The 17,732-nt window shown below is 39.5% G+C and overlaps 1 protein-coding gene across 4 annotated transcripts in view; it reads right to left on the bottom strand.

Annotated features, from left to right (window-relative positions):
- Positions 1–1,009: 1,009 nt before the first annotated feature.
- The window catches only part of acot7 (acyl-CoA thioesterase 7), a 217,199-nt gene continuing 200,476 nt past the window's right edge, over positions 1,010–17,732 (bottom strand). For all 4 annotated transcript variants that reach the window (XM_051931294.1, XM_051931295.1, XM_051931293.1 and 1 more), the window contains one exon: positions 1,010–1,363. In XM_051931294.1, coding sequence (XP_051787254.1) covers positions 1,265–1,363 — 99 coding nt within the window. In that variant the 3' untranslated portion in view covers positions 1,010–1,264. The remainder of the gene's footprint in view (positions 1,364–17,732) is intronic.

Genomic DNA, 17,732 nt, shown 5'->3' with positions numbered 1-17,732 from the left:
TGCCGACTCTAGCAAATAAAAAAAACATCTGTCTATTCTTTAATTCCAAATGCTTGACCTAATTCTGGGGTCAAAGTGAACTGCTTAATCAACCAACCGTAGATTAGATTCCAGTCCACAGCAATGCACACACTCATATTGGGGCTATTTATAGTCATTCACTCATCTTTGGGATGTGGGAGGAAGATGGAGTGTTAGAAGAGAAAGCGATGCAGGTATGGGGAGAACTCTGCCCAGGCATTCAGTAGGATTAGTTTTGAACCCAGGACACTGGAGCTGTGAGACATCAGCACTATGCAACCACACATGAAAAATAAAAATCACTGAATAAATACAAGGTGTAGCACCTAATATATTATGGCAATTTCCAACGCCAACCCAGTTTTGAGAAAGTTCAATATCTGTTGCTCTCAGACACAATGGGGCCGCCTTTGAATCAGTGCTGACACTGTGCAGAGTGAGACACAAAGCATGTTCTGAGATTAAAGGCTCCCTTAGAAATACAGGCTGTTGCTTAGATTTGCATTGCTAATTGGACATCTGCGTTTTCATTTAGACAACATAAAAAATAAACAAAGCCATGAATGGCGAGTCCATGTGACTTTATCCTATGTGATGTTGAGCACGTGGCAATCACACCAGATAAAGTGTATACGTATGTATCTAGACTCCATTGATTTGGGGCTGTGTTGGGCTCTCAGGCCTTAATGCTTTGCTCATTTCTTTTGCCACACAGAATCATTAATGACTGGAGCTTAAATTATAGGCCTAGCCGGTCAAGCTTTTTTTTTTTTGGACCTTTTATTGTCCCTTTTTTTTCTTTTTAGCACCAGTGATATGGACAAAGACTGATCCCATTTTTCAACTTTCTCTCTGAGATGATGGATATGGGTCAATAGCCTAGCTTAGCCATTTGTGACGTTTTCTGTTCAATGTCACCTCTTTAACTCTATGACACTGAGTCTATAAGATGGCATCCTAGGAAAAGACAGAAATTGGACACAGTGAGCAGCTGGCTTGGCCACCTTTATTTAGCACATGGTACATCAATCTTTATAACACTTGCATATAGTGAAATACTTTATCATAAATAATACAGAAGAATGGGAAGGTGCAAGACTTTGGTTTGCAGCATCTACACATAAATAACAAGACATTTCTTCTGAAAACAGAACATGGTTCTTGTAATTATTTTAGTAGCTCTACTTAATACTGCTGTCATTCAGCACTAAGGGTCTCTCCTCACATTGATGCAGGTTGAAGGTCATTGCTGCCTTGCTTTCTCTGTTTGCCTCTTAGCTTTTGTTTGAAGATAACGGACTTTTCCTTCCTCAAATCGCTTCCTTTCTTCTTCAGTTTCAACCTGTTGAATAGTAATACACAGTCAAAAGAAAGCACAGTTCAGGTAAAACTTGGCTCTAATCTACAAACATCATGGTGCTGATGGTATTACAAAAACTACCATACATTACCAGTATCTGTTGAGCTGAGGAAACGTCCACATCACAGTGGCACAGTTCAAGCCACCTGTCACACAGTGAGTTACTGCAATAGTGAAGACTGAGCTGTATCCATGTGGTACACAGGCCAACACCTTAGTGACAAGGCTACACTGGACACAATTATGGAGCTTTTTGCTATGGGCAGTCTTTGTGAAAAGTTCAATGGCAGAAACCGACAACTTTTATAGATAGATAGATAGATAGATAGATAGATAGATAGATAGATAGATAGATAGATAGATAGATAGATAGATAGATAGATAGATAGATAGATAGATAGATAGATAGATAGATAGATAGATAGATAACTTTATTAATCCCAAGGGGAAATTTTCATCACAATTAATGTGGTGAATCAAACAAAAATTTGGGGAATGAAACCAAAAAATTCAATGAAAACACAAAACTTACTGATCTCAAAGTCAAGTAGTCATGCATATCTCTTGTTTTTTGGTGTGCAGTATGGAAATGATATTAATAAATGGTTAAACAATATAGCTGACCAGCAGCAATCAAATCAAACTTAGGTGGGACCAGAAACACAGACGTTGATTATATACTGTAATAATGGAGGAAAATACTTGGAATTTATAATAGCACATCACCATCTCTGAAGTTTTACTTTTTTTTCCACTACAGTCACAACAGTTGATGTTCAGTGACATCCACCTATTATGAAGACATCTCAGTCCTGCTCAGGGTCAGAGTGAGTCAGAGGCCTGTCCTGGTGGTATTGCACATAAGGCAGTAGTCAAACCAGCACATGCTCACATATTCACCTTAAAAACACATTTTGTATACATTTAAAAAAATGAGTGGAAAAAGAGCCGGGCAAAAAAGATCATGAGCATTTACGGATAAGAAAATTTAAACAATTAGCATAGTGTATAGGAATTAGAGATTTTCACACCATATTTAAAGCATAAACATATGTAGAAATAGTTATTTCTAACACCTGTCATCATCCAATTATGTATTTTTATTCTTAAAACAAATTTCCAAGAATTTCTTTGAACAACACTTTACTTTTCTATTACTGGGTTGTGGGAAATTGGACCGAGCGCAGAGCATATTCTGGACCAGATGTGAGCAAATGTCGGGGGGCACAGCTATACTCACCCCAGGCCAGTTTAAAGTAACCACTGAGCAACTAATTTTTATTCATTTTAAGGTGTGTTTGCAATTAATGCATAAAGCACCTACTGTGATAGTCTTGTCTGTCTGTCCGCATGAAACATTTCCGCCCCTGTGAACCAATTTTGTTGTAAAGTGGCTCCATTTGTCTGCTCGCCTCTCTGCAGGAAACAACTCGGCCCCTTGGCACGTTTATTCTTCCAGGAAATTTGGTGAGACAGCTCAGTTTTCATTGAGATGTCTCAACCAAATTTTGCTGTACAAAGTTTTAAAATTTCAAAATCTCCCATTGAAAAGCACTGACAAGTTTGTGAACTCACCAACCTTAAAAGAGAAACATTCTTTGCAAATTCCAATGACGGTTTAGTTTGCTGGTTTAGTTTTAAAATGAGAGCAGGAGGCTTGGACTTACACATTTTGTAGATTTTGCCTCTTTTGCTTGTCTGACAACTGCATGGATGCCCAATGCAAACGAGTCAGACACCAGGGAGGAAATGGACAAGCATGTCATATCGTGGCACCTGTCTGCTACTGCTTTAGGTAAGTTAAAGATAGAAGTTGTTTCTCTGGAAATAAATGGAAGCGGAAAACAATTATGTAAGCATATGTAAGACTTCACAGATTTGAACTAATTTTATCTGCACTTAATTATTGTAAAGAACCGATGTTATCGACCTGCACCTAAGTTGTGTTTGAACTAATTAATATCACAAGAAAGGTGCCACAGCTCTAACTGACAGAAACAGAGGACGGGTTTAGAGCTGGAACTGCAGTTGTTCTGCGAGCAGAAGATGAGAGCTGCTGAACAAGAAACAAGGACCACTCTGACCGCTGATAGCCAGGACAGGGCAGGGTTATAGTTTGTTTAGCAGTGTAACGTACAACAGACACATCATGCGTTACGGCTTATCCAGATCTGAAGAGCCACTTTGGCTTCCCTGTATCTTCAAACTGGAAGTAAAACCTTTAAGATGTCATCTTTTGTATACGATATATCAATGCCTTTCCAAGTTCTTATTTTTAACAAATTAACTAATTTAGTGTTTTAACTAATGTGGTGGACGGCCGGTATCCATGCTCGGCTGGGACGCCCCTTTGATACTGGATCCAGGGGAGCAGCCATGGGATGCACACTACATCCCCCGGAACATTTGGTGGCAGCACCCCTGGGATGCATCGGGGCCACAATGGTAGAACACTGGAGCATATCCCTGTTGGGCTTCATGGCCACCGCCAGGGGACCTGCGTGGCTTAATGAGCCCATGTGGGCTGGACTGCAGCCACACCTGGAAGTGCAGCCGGAAGTAAGTCAACAAGCACCTGGAGCACTTCTGGGGGTGCTATAAAAGGAGCCTGCAGCCACCATTCTAGGCGCCAGAGTTGGGAGGAGGAGGATGAAGCTGCCTGGGTGGAGTAGTGGAGGAAGAAGAGTGCCGTTTGGGGTGATTTACCTTTTGTGTTGTTTTGGGACTGTGTTGGGCCTGTGGGACACAGGGAAGATGTGCCCCACGGCTGAAGAAAAATTAAAAGTTCTTTTTAATTATTTTACATGTGCCTCCGTTGTCAGTCTGTGTTGGGTCGACACCTATGTGGCACCTTTGCCACACTAATCTTAATAGATAATTAATAGATGGAGAACTTATTTCAATTGCCTTGCTCCTTTTATATGGTAATATTGATACTGATTTTATGCTAGCATTGGTTATTTTGTGTTAATAAAATATTTTTCATTTACTAATTATTCAGTACCACTCTATTGGGTACACATTCAAAAATGTCAAATTTAAAAAAACTGAACATCAGTTAGTCACAGACCCCCCGTTACTAACACACATCAATCCATGCTATTTGTACATACTTGAATTGGACTCTACTGTGTATGAAAGCTACTGACTACCACAAGCCTATTTGTGCTCTATTTTTACCTCTATTGTAAAGCACGTATTTAATGAAGTCTACTGAACACATGAAATTGCATTCTATTATTGCTGTTATTTTTGAATATGACTCATTGTTACAAAATATTTAATGACTGTAAAAATATAACAAAACAGCTTCAATATAAAAAAAGACAGTGACTCCACCAACTGCAGTAGCCTACATTATTCAGTCAAGCCACTATGGAGATGAGAAAGACCAGCTATAGTAGCAATGCTCTACGTCTATAAGCAAACGCTGAAGTTAAAAACCACAGTGATGGAAAACTCAAGATGTTGAGCTCAATGGCAGATTTCTTTTAAGCAGTCTGTGTTAAACCATCATGACATAAACTAAATAAATGCCTGTCTAGTGGTGACTTCTGATCTCTCTACTCAGGTTATCCTTGGGTCTAATATTGTCACAGCAAAGTATGTTCCACACAGAAATACAGTACATACTTCCTGGATGCCTGAATCTATTTTTTATGAAAATTTTAAACTCACAAAAACAGGCCATTTTCAGACTTGTGCACTGTTTATTGCCTGTAAAGAACAGCCTGCTTTAAATAAAATGTACACTGTGATTGGATGGATTGATAAAAGAATGAGCATATCAGTTCTGTTAGAAAAAGCTACCTGTTAAATGGAGTTAACATGCAAGAATTAAGTTTCTAATGTACAGTAGATGAAAGAGGCAACACAATAGGAACAACAGTTTTTGTTTTTGTTTTTTTTTTCATAGCAGAAATAAACAAGGAAGTTTGTTGTGAAGCCTCAAGCAAGCATCCAGTCTAGGGCTGGTTCCTGTTTGGTGCGCTTTGTTTTCAAGATTGCAGTAAGTATATTGCATCCTTGAACAGGAGCAAGCAAGTATAAAAAGTAGATGGGGGAAATGAGGTTAGAAAGTTGTATTATAGACTGAAATGTCCAGAATCTGCCAAATTTCACCTACACTAGGTTGGCAGTATCACTATTTTCAAGCTGGTATATGGACAGGTCTCAATTTCGCATCCTTGATAACAAACATCGATCGTTTTGGCATACAAAAAAAATCCACAGTGACTGTGAAAAATCAAATAACACACTGCCCATCTACAGTCTAGTCTTCTTCCCTCATCTCATTAGCATTTGTGCTGCCTGACACTTGAGAGGCAGGCCTCCGTTTAATCATGCCTCTCAAAGTTATTTCACTATGTTTTAATTAAACAGGAATTTAATGTTTCCCTGGCACACTAGATCTGGACTTGAAAAAGGTCATCAGAAAATGTAAAATCATAGTAGATATTAAATAACTGGCAAAGGATAGCCACTAAATTAAACAAGCAACCTTTGCTTCACATATATATACAACACAATTCTGAGACACTTTAAAAATTCCCAGCTTAATGCAATTATTTACACATATATTGTTGATAATGTGAACAACATCAGGTTATCCAGTATTAATGTGCTATGGCAAATATGGGAAACATATTTTCTGTGGGAAATTTGATCTGACTTGCCTTTCAATGGGTTGCTATGAATGTTACCCAACTGGAAGTCATTAACGCTAACCTTGCCATCTCACAAGCAGTAACTTCAAAAACTCCCTTAGCACATGAATAGCTAGTGTTAGGCAGGTAACGCAGACTTTAAAGTCCAGTGCCTTATTAGACCGGGCTGCTTTTGGAGTCAAAGTAAATTGTGGATATGTGATGATCAGTGGGCATTAAATAGCAAGCTGGAACATACTTGAATAACATGGATGTGTTAGAAAAAAAATACGTTAAGCTGAAGACAAAAGATTCTTGACACACAATTTTACGTACAAACATACAGTACTGTGCAAAAGTTTTAGGCAGGTGTGAAAAAATGCTGTAAACAAAGAATACATTCAAAAATGGAAGTGTTAATCATTTATTTTCAATCAATCAACAAAATGCAGTGAATGAACAAAAGAGAAATCTAAATCAAATCAATATTTGGTGTGACCAGCCTTTGCCTTCAAAACAGCATCAATTCTTCTAGGTACACTTGCACAGTTTTTGAAGGAACTCGGCTGGTAGGTTGTTCCAAACATCTTGGAGAACTAACCACAGATCTTCTGTGGATGTAGGCTTCCTCACATCCTTCTGTCTCGTCATGTAATCCCAGACACACTTAATGTTAAGATCAGGGCTCTGTGGGGGCCATACCATCACTTTCAGGACTTCTTGTTCTTCTTTACGCTGAAGATAGTTCTTAATGACTTTGACTGTATGTTTGGGGTCATTGTCCTGCTGCAGAATAAATTTGGGGCCAATCATACGCCTCCCTGATGGTATTGCATGATGGATAAGTATCTGCCTATATTTCTCAGCATTGAGAACACCATTAATCCTGACCAAATCTCCAACTCCATTTGCAGAAATGCAGCTTCAAACATTCAAGGAACCTCCACCATGCTTCACTGTTTCCTGCAGACACTCATTATTGTACCGCTCTCCAGCCCTTCGACGAACAAACTGCCTTTTGCTACAGCCAAATATTTCAAATTTTGACTCGTCAGTCCAGGGCACCTGTTGCTATTTTTCTACACCCCAGTTCCTATGTTTTTGTGCATACTTGAGTCGCTTGGCCTTGTTTCCACGTCGGAGGTATGGCTTTTTGGCTGCAACTCTTCCATGAAGACCACTTCTGGCCAGACTTCTCCGGACAGTAGATGGGTGTACCTGGGACCCACAGGTTTCTGCCAGTTCTGAGCTGATGGCACTGCTGGACATCTTCCGATTTCGAATGGTAATAAGCTTGATGTGTCTTTCATCTGCTGCACTAAGTCTTCTTGGCCGACCACTGCGTCTACGATCCTCAACATTGCCCGTTTCTTTGTGCTTCTTCAAAAGAGCTTGAACAGCACATCTTGAAACCCCAGTCTGCTTTGAAATCTTTGTCTGGGAGAGACCTTGCTGATGCAGTATAACTACCTTGTGTCTTGTTGCTGTGCTAATTCTTGCCATGACATGAAACTGTCCTCCACAACCTCACCTTGGTAGCAGAGTTTGGCTGTTCCTCACCCAGTTTTAAGCCTCCTACACAGCTGTTCCTGTTGCAGTTAATGACTGTGTTTCAACCTACGTGTGACAGTGATGATCACTAGCACCTGTTTGGTATAATTGGTTGATCATACACCTGACTATAATCCTACAAAATCCCTGACTTTGTGCAAGTGTACCTATAAGAATTCATGCTGGTTTGAAGGCAAAATGTAGTAACAGCAAATATTCATTTGATTTAGATTTTTCTTTTGTTCGCTCACTTTGCCTTTTATAAATTGATAACAATAAACAATCATTATTTATATTTCTGAAAGCATTCTTTGTTTACAGCAATTTTTCACACCTGCCTAAAACTGCACAGTACTGTATATGAAACATATGCAGGCTGAGAAAAGACCCGGCACTGAAAAGTAAGCACCATAGAGTTACTGAATCCATCTGTTTTATGCTTTTTCCACTGCAAAGTCTTTCACAGAGTGCACACACACATGGCCTCGGAAATAAACAATGTCAATATCTTTATTACACTCACACCAAACCAAGGAACAAGTTTTGGCTTGAGGAAACAGAAGTGTTCAAAAAAAAAAAACCAAAAAAAAAAAAACATGGGTAACAAGATGGTTGCAATGCCTGTCCACTGTAGGGTATATTCACCCAAACACATTCCCATAATCACTCCCGCAATGCCAATTTAAAGTTACTAGTTAACCTACCACTCATATGTTTCACACTCCGGAAGAAAATGGAACAAACACACATTAACCTTGTAAACACAGACAGATCACACAAACTATTACAGAAATTTGGGTGGAAATCGCACCTAAGTCCTTGAAGTTATAAGGAAGCATATCAGATGAATATGAAGGAATGATGATAGTGATATGTTAGAATTGAGACTGAACTTGGTAGGAGAGATGGACTTATTAGACTCATTTACAGGACAGTATCACTTAATAAATGACATACAGTGGGCATTTTATATTGGTCAACCCACTAATAAAATCCTCATCTTACAGCATTACCAGTTAATACTGCTTTATAACTCTATCTAGAAGCTAAAAGATACACCCAACACCCCACATGGAAAGTATAGGAAAGATTGTGAATTAAGCATATTAGTAACATAAAAATAGCATGTGTTACTGTAAATACATTATTTTTACAGGTTACTTTAAAAATTAACATTGCAGCAGAGCTTTGACAAAGTATGTCTGAAGAAAGTTACACAACACCCACATATGCCTGTGTGTAAAAATGAATTGCCCCTGTTGATAGATTAACTGGTACCAGGCCCTTCCTGTAGACAGTCATCAGTCTCTCCTAGGGCACTGGAGGAATTTTGGCCCACTCCTCCATGAAGAACTACTTAATTAATCTCTGCAACATTTCTAGCTTTGCAGAAATGAACTATTATAAAGTTTTGCCACAATATTTCAATGTGGGTAGGCTGGGACTTCAACTAGGCACAGCCAGTCCCCCATGCTTTTAGAAAGCTCTTGCAAGAAGGCTGTACCTTGCACCTGTTATCATACAAATTGGTGACTACAAAGTCTCTATGTTCATGACATTGCAGTGCACATCTGCAGCGGCCCTGAAAACATCACCAATGCTTCAAGAGTTCTAACAAACAAAACAAAGAGACCAAACAAAATGCTAAAGCAAACAGATAAATGTCAAAGCAAAGTGTGAAGACACACTTAAACACACTGAGGCCCTGAAATAATATACACTGACTTTTGTATTTTAAATTATTGCATTGCTAAGTGACAAATCTGTACTTCAGCGCCAGGGTGTATAACCTGATATTTTTCTAGCATATCCTCTGATACTAAACTGAATTCATGGACACTTTGATAAGCAAGATGATTGCCATTATCTCTTGGTATAAAGTTCTTACCACAGAATTGAACATTAACTTTTCTTCAGATGTAAAGCAGCCCAAATGTATTACAACAGTAACAGAAATTGGAACATCAAAGAGACGGAAGCAGAAAGGGCAGAAGGGGAATCAAAGGAAGAAGAAAAGGAAGAACCCGACAGAGCACATGTACAGACAGAAAAGGAAGAGGTGGGAGACAGAAAGAGAATGTGCATAAATAAAAGCAAGATGTGGAGAGAGAAACTCAAAAGGTGACAAAACCCAGAAAGCAAAGAAAGGTAAAATAAAATTACTTTTGTTCTAGTACTAGTGGTATTAGCACTGTCATGTGCACAGAGTACGGTGAAATTCTTACTTGCCCGTCTGACCATGCAATGACTCCAGTCTCCAGCAGTAGTGTTGTCACGTATACAAAGCTGTATGTCAAGGTTAGCATTTAAAAAAAACTGTTCTTTTCCTTGCTTAAAAGTCTAATACACCAAAAAAAAATAGTGATATACATAAAAATGGTACTAGAAATATATATTTAGTGGCTTCCTGAAAATTTCTCTCTCAACAGATACTTTTTGGGGACAAAATCATTTGATTTGAAGAGCTATCATGTGAACTCTTAGTTTGAAGATGGAAAGAGATTACATTTAGTATTGGTTGTAATCAGAAGATGTGTTATATCAGGAAAATAAAATATATGCCCAGCAGAGCAGACGTAATATATTGTCTGGAAATCAAACTTAATCAGTAACTATGGACATTATATTTTTGCCGTGGCTGTGAACACTAAAATGCTTCTTAAGTTACTTCAAACTTCCCGGAAACAGCCGCTTCTATCCTTTTGAGCCAATGCTCATCAAAAGATGGACATGCAATAATGGATGAAATATTTAAGGAAACATTTCTCCACAATTTGCCTCTTTCTGACACTACAGTAATGCACACAAGTACTAATACACATCAACAAACTTTTATTTCTTGAACATGTTCCCATAGGTCTCTAAATATGGGTTTGAGTAAATCAAATATAAGACCCATAGTTGAAACAGCTTGGCGGATCAACAGAATGGCTTCAATTAGAGCTGGCAGAACTACTACAAGAGCAAATGCAACACGGCTGACTTTACTTAAAGGCATCCTGAATGAGTCTATGGCCGAGGAAGGTGGAGCCAAGAAGGTAGGGCTTAGTCTTGTTCAAATTGCAGCACATCTGCATATTCCAAAAATCAAACCTTTAGAGAAGTATGTGATTATATGCGTGCAAGAGACTAAATGGAAGGGGAGTAAGGCCAGGTGGGTCTGAGGTGGATTCAAGTTGTTCCATCATGGTGTGGATGGGTGGAGAAATGGGGTAGGGGTTATTCTGAAGGAACAGTATGTTCAGAGTGTTTTGGCAGTGAAAAGAGTGTCAGACAGAACAATGATTATGAACCTGGCAATTGGAGGTGTGATGATGAATGTTGTTAGTGCAAATGCCCTGCACGTTGGGTGTACAATGAATGAGAAAGACGATTTCTGGAGTGAGTTGGCTGAACTGATGGATAGTGTACCCAAGGGATACAAAGTGGTGATTGGAACAGATTTCAAAGGACATGTTGGTGAAGGGAAAAGAGGAGACGAGAAGGTGATGGGTAGGTATGGTGTCAAGGAGAGGAATGAAGAAGGTCAGAGGATAGTGGATTTTGTGAAAAGGATGGACAGTCGTGGTGAAAACATATTTTAAGAAGAGGGAGGAACACAATAGGGTGAGGTACAAGAGTGGAGGAAGATGCACATAGGTAGAATACATCCTATGCAGAAGAGTCAATCTGAAGTAGATTGAGGACTGCAAAGTGGCGGCAAGGGGAAAGTGTAATTTGGCAGCATAGGATGGTGGTCTGTAGGATGAAGTTGGAGATCAAGAAGAAGAGGAGCGTGAGGGCAGAGCCAAGGATCCGAAGGTGAAAGTTGAAAAAGAAAGACTGCAAGGTTGAGTTTAGGGAGGAGGTAAGACAAGCACTGGGTGTCAGTGAAGAGTTACCAGACAGTTGGGAAAGTACAGCAGAAGTAGTAAGGGTGACAGCAAGAAGGTTGCTTGGTGTGACATCTGGACAGAGGAAGGAGGGAAAGGAAACCTGGTAGTGGAATGGGGAAGTACAGGAGAGTATATAGACGAAGACGATGGTGAAGAAGAAGTGGGATAGTCAGAGAGATGCAGAAAGTAGACAAGAGTACAAGGAGATAAGGTGCAAGGTGAATAGGGAGGTTGTGAAGGCTAAAGAAAAGGCGTATGATGCATTGTATGAGAGGTTGTACACTAAGGAGGGAGAAAAGGACCTGTATTGATTGGCTAGACAGAGGGACTGAGCTGGGAAAGATGTACAGCAGGTTAGGGTGATAAAGATGGAAACTTATTAACAAGCGTGGAGAGTGTGTTGAGCAGATGGAAAGAGTACTTTGAGAGGCTGATGAATGAAGAGAATGAGAGAGAGAGGAGGTTGGATGATGTGGTAATAGTGAATCAGGAAGTGGAACGGATTAGCAAGACAGATGTAAGGACACCTATGAAAAGGATGAAGAATGTTAAAGCTGTTAGTCTTGATGACATACTTGTGGAAGCATGGAGGTGTTTAGGAGAGATGGCAGTGGATGTTTTAACCAGATTGTTTAATGGAACCTTGGAAAGTGAGAGGATGCCCGAGGAGTGGAGAAGAAGTGTACTAGTACCGATTTTTAAGAAAAGGGTGAATGTGCAGAGCTGTAGTAACTACAGGGGGATAAAAATGATGAGCCACAGCATGAAGTTATGGGAAAGAGTAGTGGAAACTAGGTTAAGGAGGGAGGTGATGATTAGTAAGCAGCAGTATAGTTTCATGCCAAGAAAGAGCACCACAGATGCGATGTTTGCTATGAGGGTGTTGATGGAGAAGTATAAAGAAAGCCAGAAGGAGTTGCACTGCTTCTTTGTGGACCTGGAGAAAGCATGACAGGGTGTCTCAAGAGGAGTAGGGAGCAGGTTGAGGAGACCCTGGAGAGGTGGAGATATGCTCTAGAAAGGAGAGGAATGAAGGTCAGTAGGAACAAGACAGAATACATGTGTGTAAATGAGAGGGAGGTCAGTGGAATGATGAGGATGTAGGGAGTAGAGTTGGCAAAGGTGGATGAGTTTAAATACTTGGAATCAACAGTACAGAGTAACAGGGATTTTGGAAGAGATTTGAAAAAGAGAGTTCAGGCAGGGTGGAATGGGTGGAGAAGAGTGTCAGGAGTAGTTTGTGACAGACAGGTATCAGCAAGAGTGAAAGGGAAGGTCTACAGGACGGTAGTGAGACTAGTTGGTGTGACGAGGATGGACAGGATTAGAAAGGAGTACATTAGAGAGTTAGCTCAGGTTGGACGGTTGGGAGATAAAGTCAGTGACGCAAGATTGCGTTGGTTTGGACATGTGCAAAGGAGAGATGCTGAGTATATTGGGAGAAGGATGTTTAGGATAGAGCTGCCAGGCAAGAGGAAAAGAGGAAGACCTAAGAGAAGGTTTACAGATGTGGGGAGAGAGGACATGGCAGTGTTGGGTGTAACAGAGCAAGATGCAGAGGACAGGAAGATATGGAAAAAGATGATCCACTGTGGCAACCCCTAACAAGAGCAGCCGAAAGAAGAAGACGTATGTGATTTACAGTATTCCGATATAATTTCTTAAAATGAAAATATATATTTGCATTTCAGGTCATTTTTAAGATTCATTTCAGGCATTGCTACTCATCTGAGCGAACTGCTCATCTGTTGTGATGTCTAATCACTTAGATGAGTAATAATCTTCCATCTCTATCACAATTTAATTTATAGATAGCTGCAGGCACAATTCCAATTATGTATAGTTTAAATATAATATTTATAGAGATGGCAAAAGAGTAAGTTCAAATATCCAGTAAAATTCAACTAAAGAGAATAAGTTTTAGTAAGGAATAAATTGATGAGCAGACTACAAGAAAGTGGGAAAGCACAAAATCGCAGGTTGAAATCTAGAAAAGGATGTCTTCACTACAACATTACTCTTGATTGAGTCCCTGTTTTCTAACTTTGTATGCACTGCTGTTTGTTTAGCAATGTGAAGTCCAAATGTGCCTTCAGAGGTGGCAGTCCACTCTGTATGACTTCCTGACATTGGCTTCTGTTTCAAGGAAGCTGAGCCACAAGAACTGGCAGAAAGCACCAGCCAAAATGTGGATGAAATGTCAAAACAAGCAGGGGGCAAATGAGCAGCCATGAAAAGCAAATAAGAACCAAAAAAAGAAAATTATTGTCATCTGCGATCAAAGAACAAGGTCATTAAACAGTCCTTTAGTGGGTCAAAAGCAAGAAGACATATAATGTTTTATTAAAAATGTTACATAAAAAAGTAGAATGCAAGAGACAGATAGAGAGGTCAAAAATGCATTCTCTCTAACAACAGGCTTTTGTATATCTAAGTGCACAATGCTAAATTGATTAAAGAAAGCCTGATTCAGTCTTTTATTCTATTGGCCCCTAACATAACATAACTACAGCACAATCAGCATCATCCTGCAAATGGCAGAAATGAGAGATCAGTGCAGACTGATGGCAAAAAGAGCTTCGAATGGTGAAGCCCCAGCCTAATCAACACAATTAGGATGTACTTAGAAGAGGGCCACAAAAACCTAAACAGGTCAAAAGACAGCTAAAAGCTTTAAAAAATGTTACGGTGCCAAAATAATTTACAAAAAGCAGAAAGCTAGAAAGGAAAAAATCTAAACTCAGGATCATGAAAGGACTCAAAAAGATCAGAATCATGGGGGAGTATAAACATATGATTAGAATTCAGGAGAGACGGGAGTTGAAACATAAATTCTTCAGGAGTAGAGAATTTTAAGATGGATTTTCGAGGCAACGAATCAGAAGAGACAGGAGTTGAAACAAATTCTGCAAAAGCAGAGAATGTGAGATGAATACTGGAGGCAAAGAAACCGACAATCATGATTCTGGAGACACCGAAGGCTAAAATCAGAATCCTGGAGGCAGACCTCACCACAAGCATATTGTAGGGGCAAAACATGAAACATTCTGGATGGATAAAATGGTAAAACTTACAATTAAGAAGGGCTCAAATATGAAACAATAATATTAGAGTGATAAAATGTTAAATAGTAGAATCTGGAAGATTAAAACTCTGCAATTACAAAAGCAAAGTCCTTGAGAGGTTTAAAATCAGAATTATGAGCAGCAGAAAAACAAAAATCAGCCACTGATTCAAAAGCAGCATTTTGAAAGGACAGAAAGCTAAACTTAGAATTTTAGAGCAGATATTGTAATTGTGATTAGACACAAAGATAAACAAAACATTAATGAGCTTGTAAGGAGAATGAACAATTCTGGAGGGGCATGAAGGTGGGAGCACAGTTCCACAATTCATAGAGGTGTAAAGCTAAGGGCATAAACACACACTCAAGCTATTTTAGCATGCAGGAGTTTCAGAAACCAGCCCGACTCATGTAATAATGATGCTGCATCTGGGTCACATCAGAAAATATTTTCAGGAGGACAGAAAATGCCACCCAGTAAACAGAACAAAATGAGTAAATTCTCCATCATGACATTTATTTTTAATTATCTATCAGAACTATAAACATCAATGCCATAATTTTAAAGCTGTCTGCAGATGTCAGGGATTGTTCAAATGCTGCATGGCCCTTACAGCAATTAGCATATGCGGGTGGGGAACAGTAAGGTCATGCAACCACAACAAAGCAGAAGTGGAGAAAGCTGAAGAAATCAAGAAGTGGGAAAAAAGTAAGTGCAAGTATTTCACTGCAAAGCTCTTCATCTGATGGTGAAAATGAGCTCAGATCTTCACTGGAAAAGAAAAGCTCTTCTGGGGGCTGCTCTCAAATTCACTGCAGAAAATACTCTTTTTACATTGATACATGAAAAAAAAATCAGAATAATGGCTAAAAGTGACACAGAGGAAGCTTTTTCTGCCAAAAAAGTCAACCTGTGGCTCACTACATGGGGAAAAGCAGTAAGAAAACATGTTGAATTAATGAGGAGCTTTTCCAAAAGAGCCATTAATTACACACACCTGTCACATCCTCTCTAACACAACAGGACGAACTCACACGGAGGCCTGCAGGGAAGGATTATTACTACACACCTGCCTGCTCTGCGTCATGGCAATATTTGCAATTTGAGCAGATTTGCGTGAAATTGCTGGTCATGTGTGCTTTTAAGCACTCATGTAAGCCAAAGGCCAGCTAGCCCGTGATGCATGACCATGTCTCCTGGTACAACATTCTGCACCTTAGGGCATTAGGATTTCAAACTACGACTTGTATCTTATGTGTAGGTAACTCTTGATGTCTTAATCTTTGAACTGAGCCACTGACCTATATACTTGTGAATTCCAGCCTCAGGCTAAAGTACCTTAGATCTGGGATATGTAGATAACACTCTGACTGACATAGGCCATCATTATTTACACCTGCAGTCTGGGCACTGAACATGCATTCTGTATGTGTAGGACATAGTCATGGGTCAGAAGTGATAAATTAACAGAGGCCTTACTAGGCACAATTATGTTTTTAAAACAGAGTTTGGTAGCAGTTCATTAGCAGAAACTGTATTTATTATAAATTTGTTTATTAGTTAACACAATTTACTATATGCGATGTAGAACATTTTCAGGCCATGAAAAATGATTTGTTACATTACAACTAAGTGCAGACATAGTTTGTAATGCCAGAATTAGTGTCATCCAACTGGGAAATCACGGTTTGCACTTGGTAGAACAGCTATTTCTGTTCTATATTGCTGTAAGTGTACTGGTCATCAGGCCACAAACATACTGCTTGGTGAAAAGGTAAAGATTAGAGAGTGAACAAAACCTGTAAGGAAGTATGCAATACTCTCCATCATGCTAGGAGAACGTGACTGTATGAGAGAAAGAATGAGATTACACAGAAACTGTTTCATCATGGGAGTCTGGTTTGAATCAGTACCTCTTCCTGAACCAGTGTTGCACATTCTAAAGTTTAGTTTTTAACAGATTGACCAGCCTTTGAAGTGATGCCAATAACAATCAGAGGCTGCTATTGGACAAACAAGTATGGAGTCAATGGATATAGTACACAAAATATAGTGATACCAAAACCAGTAAAGAAAAATCACTTAATTATTCTCCAGTAAGTATCTGAAGGGTTGCGGCCAAGAGAAAAGCATCTAGGAAGGTATTTGAGATTTCACATTTAATGAATATAAGGGAATCCTTACACTCTGAGGAAGGCCAGAACAATTACTAAGGGAATTCTGGGATGTTCCCGCTGATGCTAGTTTAGTTCCCATGAGCTGCTGACAAAACAGCTTTGCATCGATTGGGATATACTAACGCATAAATATGTCCACAAGTCATTCTCTCTCCTAATAATTTTCTTTAGAGATTTTAAACATCCAGACACAAATGGCAAACTTCCTTTGAAAGTGGGTAGCAGATCTGAGAACAGAAAATGAGCTGATGGACGAAAGCATCCTTACCACACAAAAAAATCAAACGCTTAAATTTTATAGCTATAAACATTTACAGTAAGTAACATTATATTGGGATCAAACAAGCAGCCCAGCTTTTTTTGTGCCTCAACTTTAGAGAAATGTCTGTACTTGGTAAGATATTGCATGAACAGACAGCATATCTTGTTCCCTCTTAAGAGGAGGAGAACAGGCATGGAAGAAGGCAGCATTCCTGGCATCTGTTCCCCAGCCCCACCATTCTCCAGGTGTCCTGCAAATACTCATGAAGCATGCTCACTCGCACATTGCCTATCAATTCCTGCTCAGACATGCTCATGGGAGGGAGACTACAGCAGCGTGTAACAGATTGGTGTTTGATACAGTATGCAAGATTCTGGAAAGTGATTATTATATTCTGATCACTTGTATATAAAAAAATGAGAGATGCTCCAGGCAGCTGCCACAGCTTTTCTCATCAAATAAGGGAAGAATATAGAGCAGAGAACTAGACCATGGCAGGAGGAGGCACACCACACACTGCAGATTTAAAGCCCCTGCCAGCAGAATTAGTCTAGGATGGTGCAAATTATTTAGGACAGTTACCAGTCTACTGCATAATGGCAAAATGCTCTGTTCCAGCATAACTAAGGTTAAGATAAAGGTCTCCTTCTGCGCTGATGACTCTCAATTTATGCCCTCGGTAGGCATCCTCACTACCAGTGTCTGTTGCCATTTTCTGGTAAAAGCAGGACACTGCTCAACAAACTATTGATGACATCTCTCAGGTAGCACTCAA

The sequence above is a fragment of the Erpetoichthys calabaricus genome, chromosome 8, assembly GCF_900747795.2.
Source record: "Erpetoichthys calabaricus chromosome 8, fErpCal1.3, whole genome shotgun sequence".
NCBI lineage: Eukaryota > Metazoa > Chordata > Cladistia > Polypteriformes > Polypteridae > Erpetoichthys > Erpetoichthys calabaricus.
This window is presented reverse-complemented; position numbering and strand designations above follow the sequence as displayed.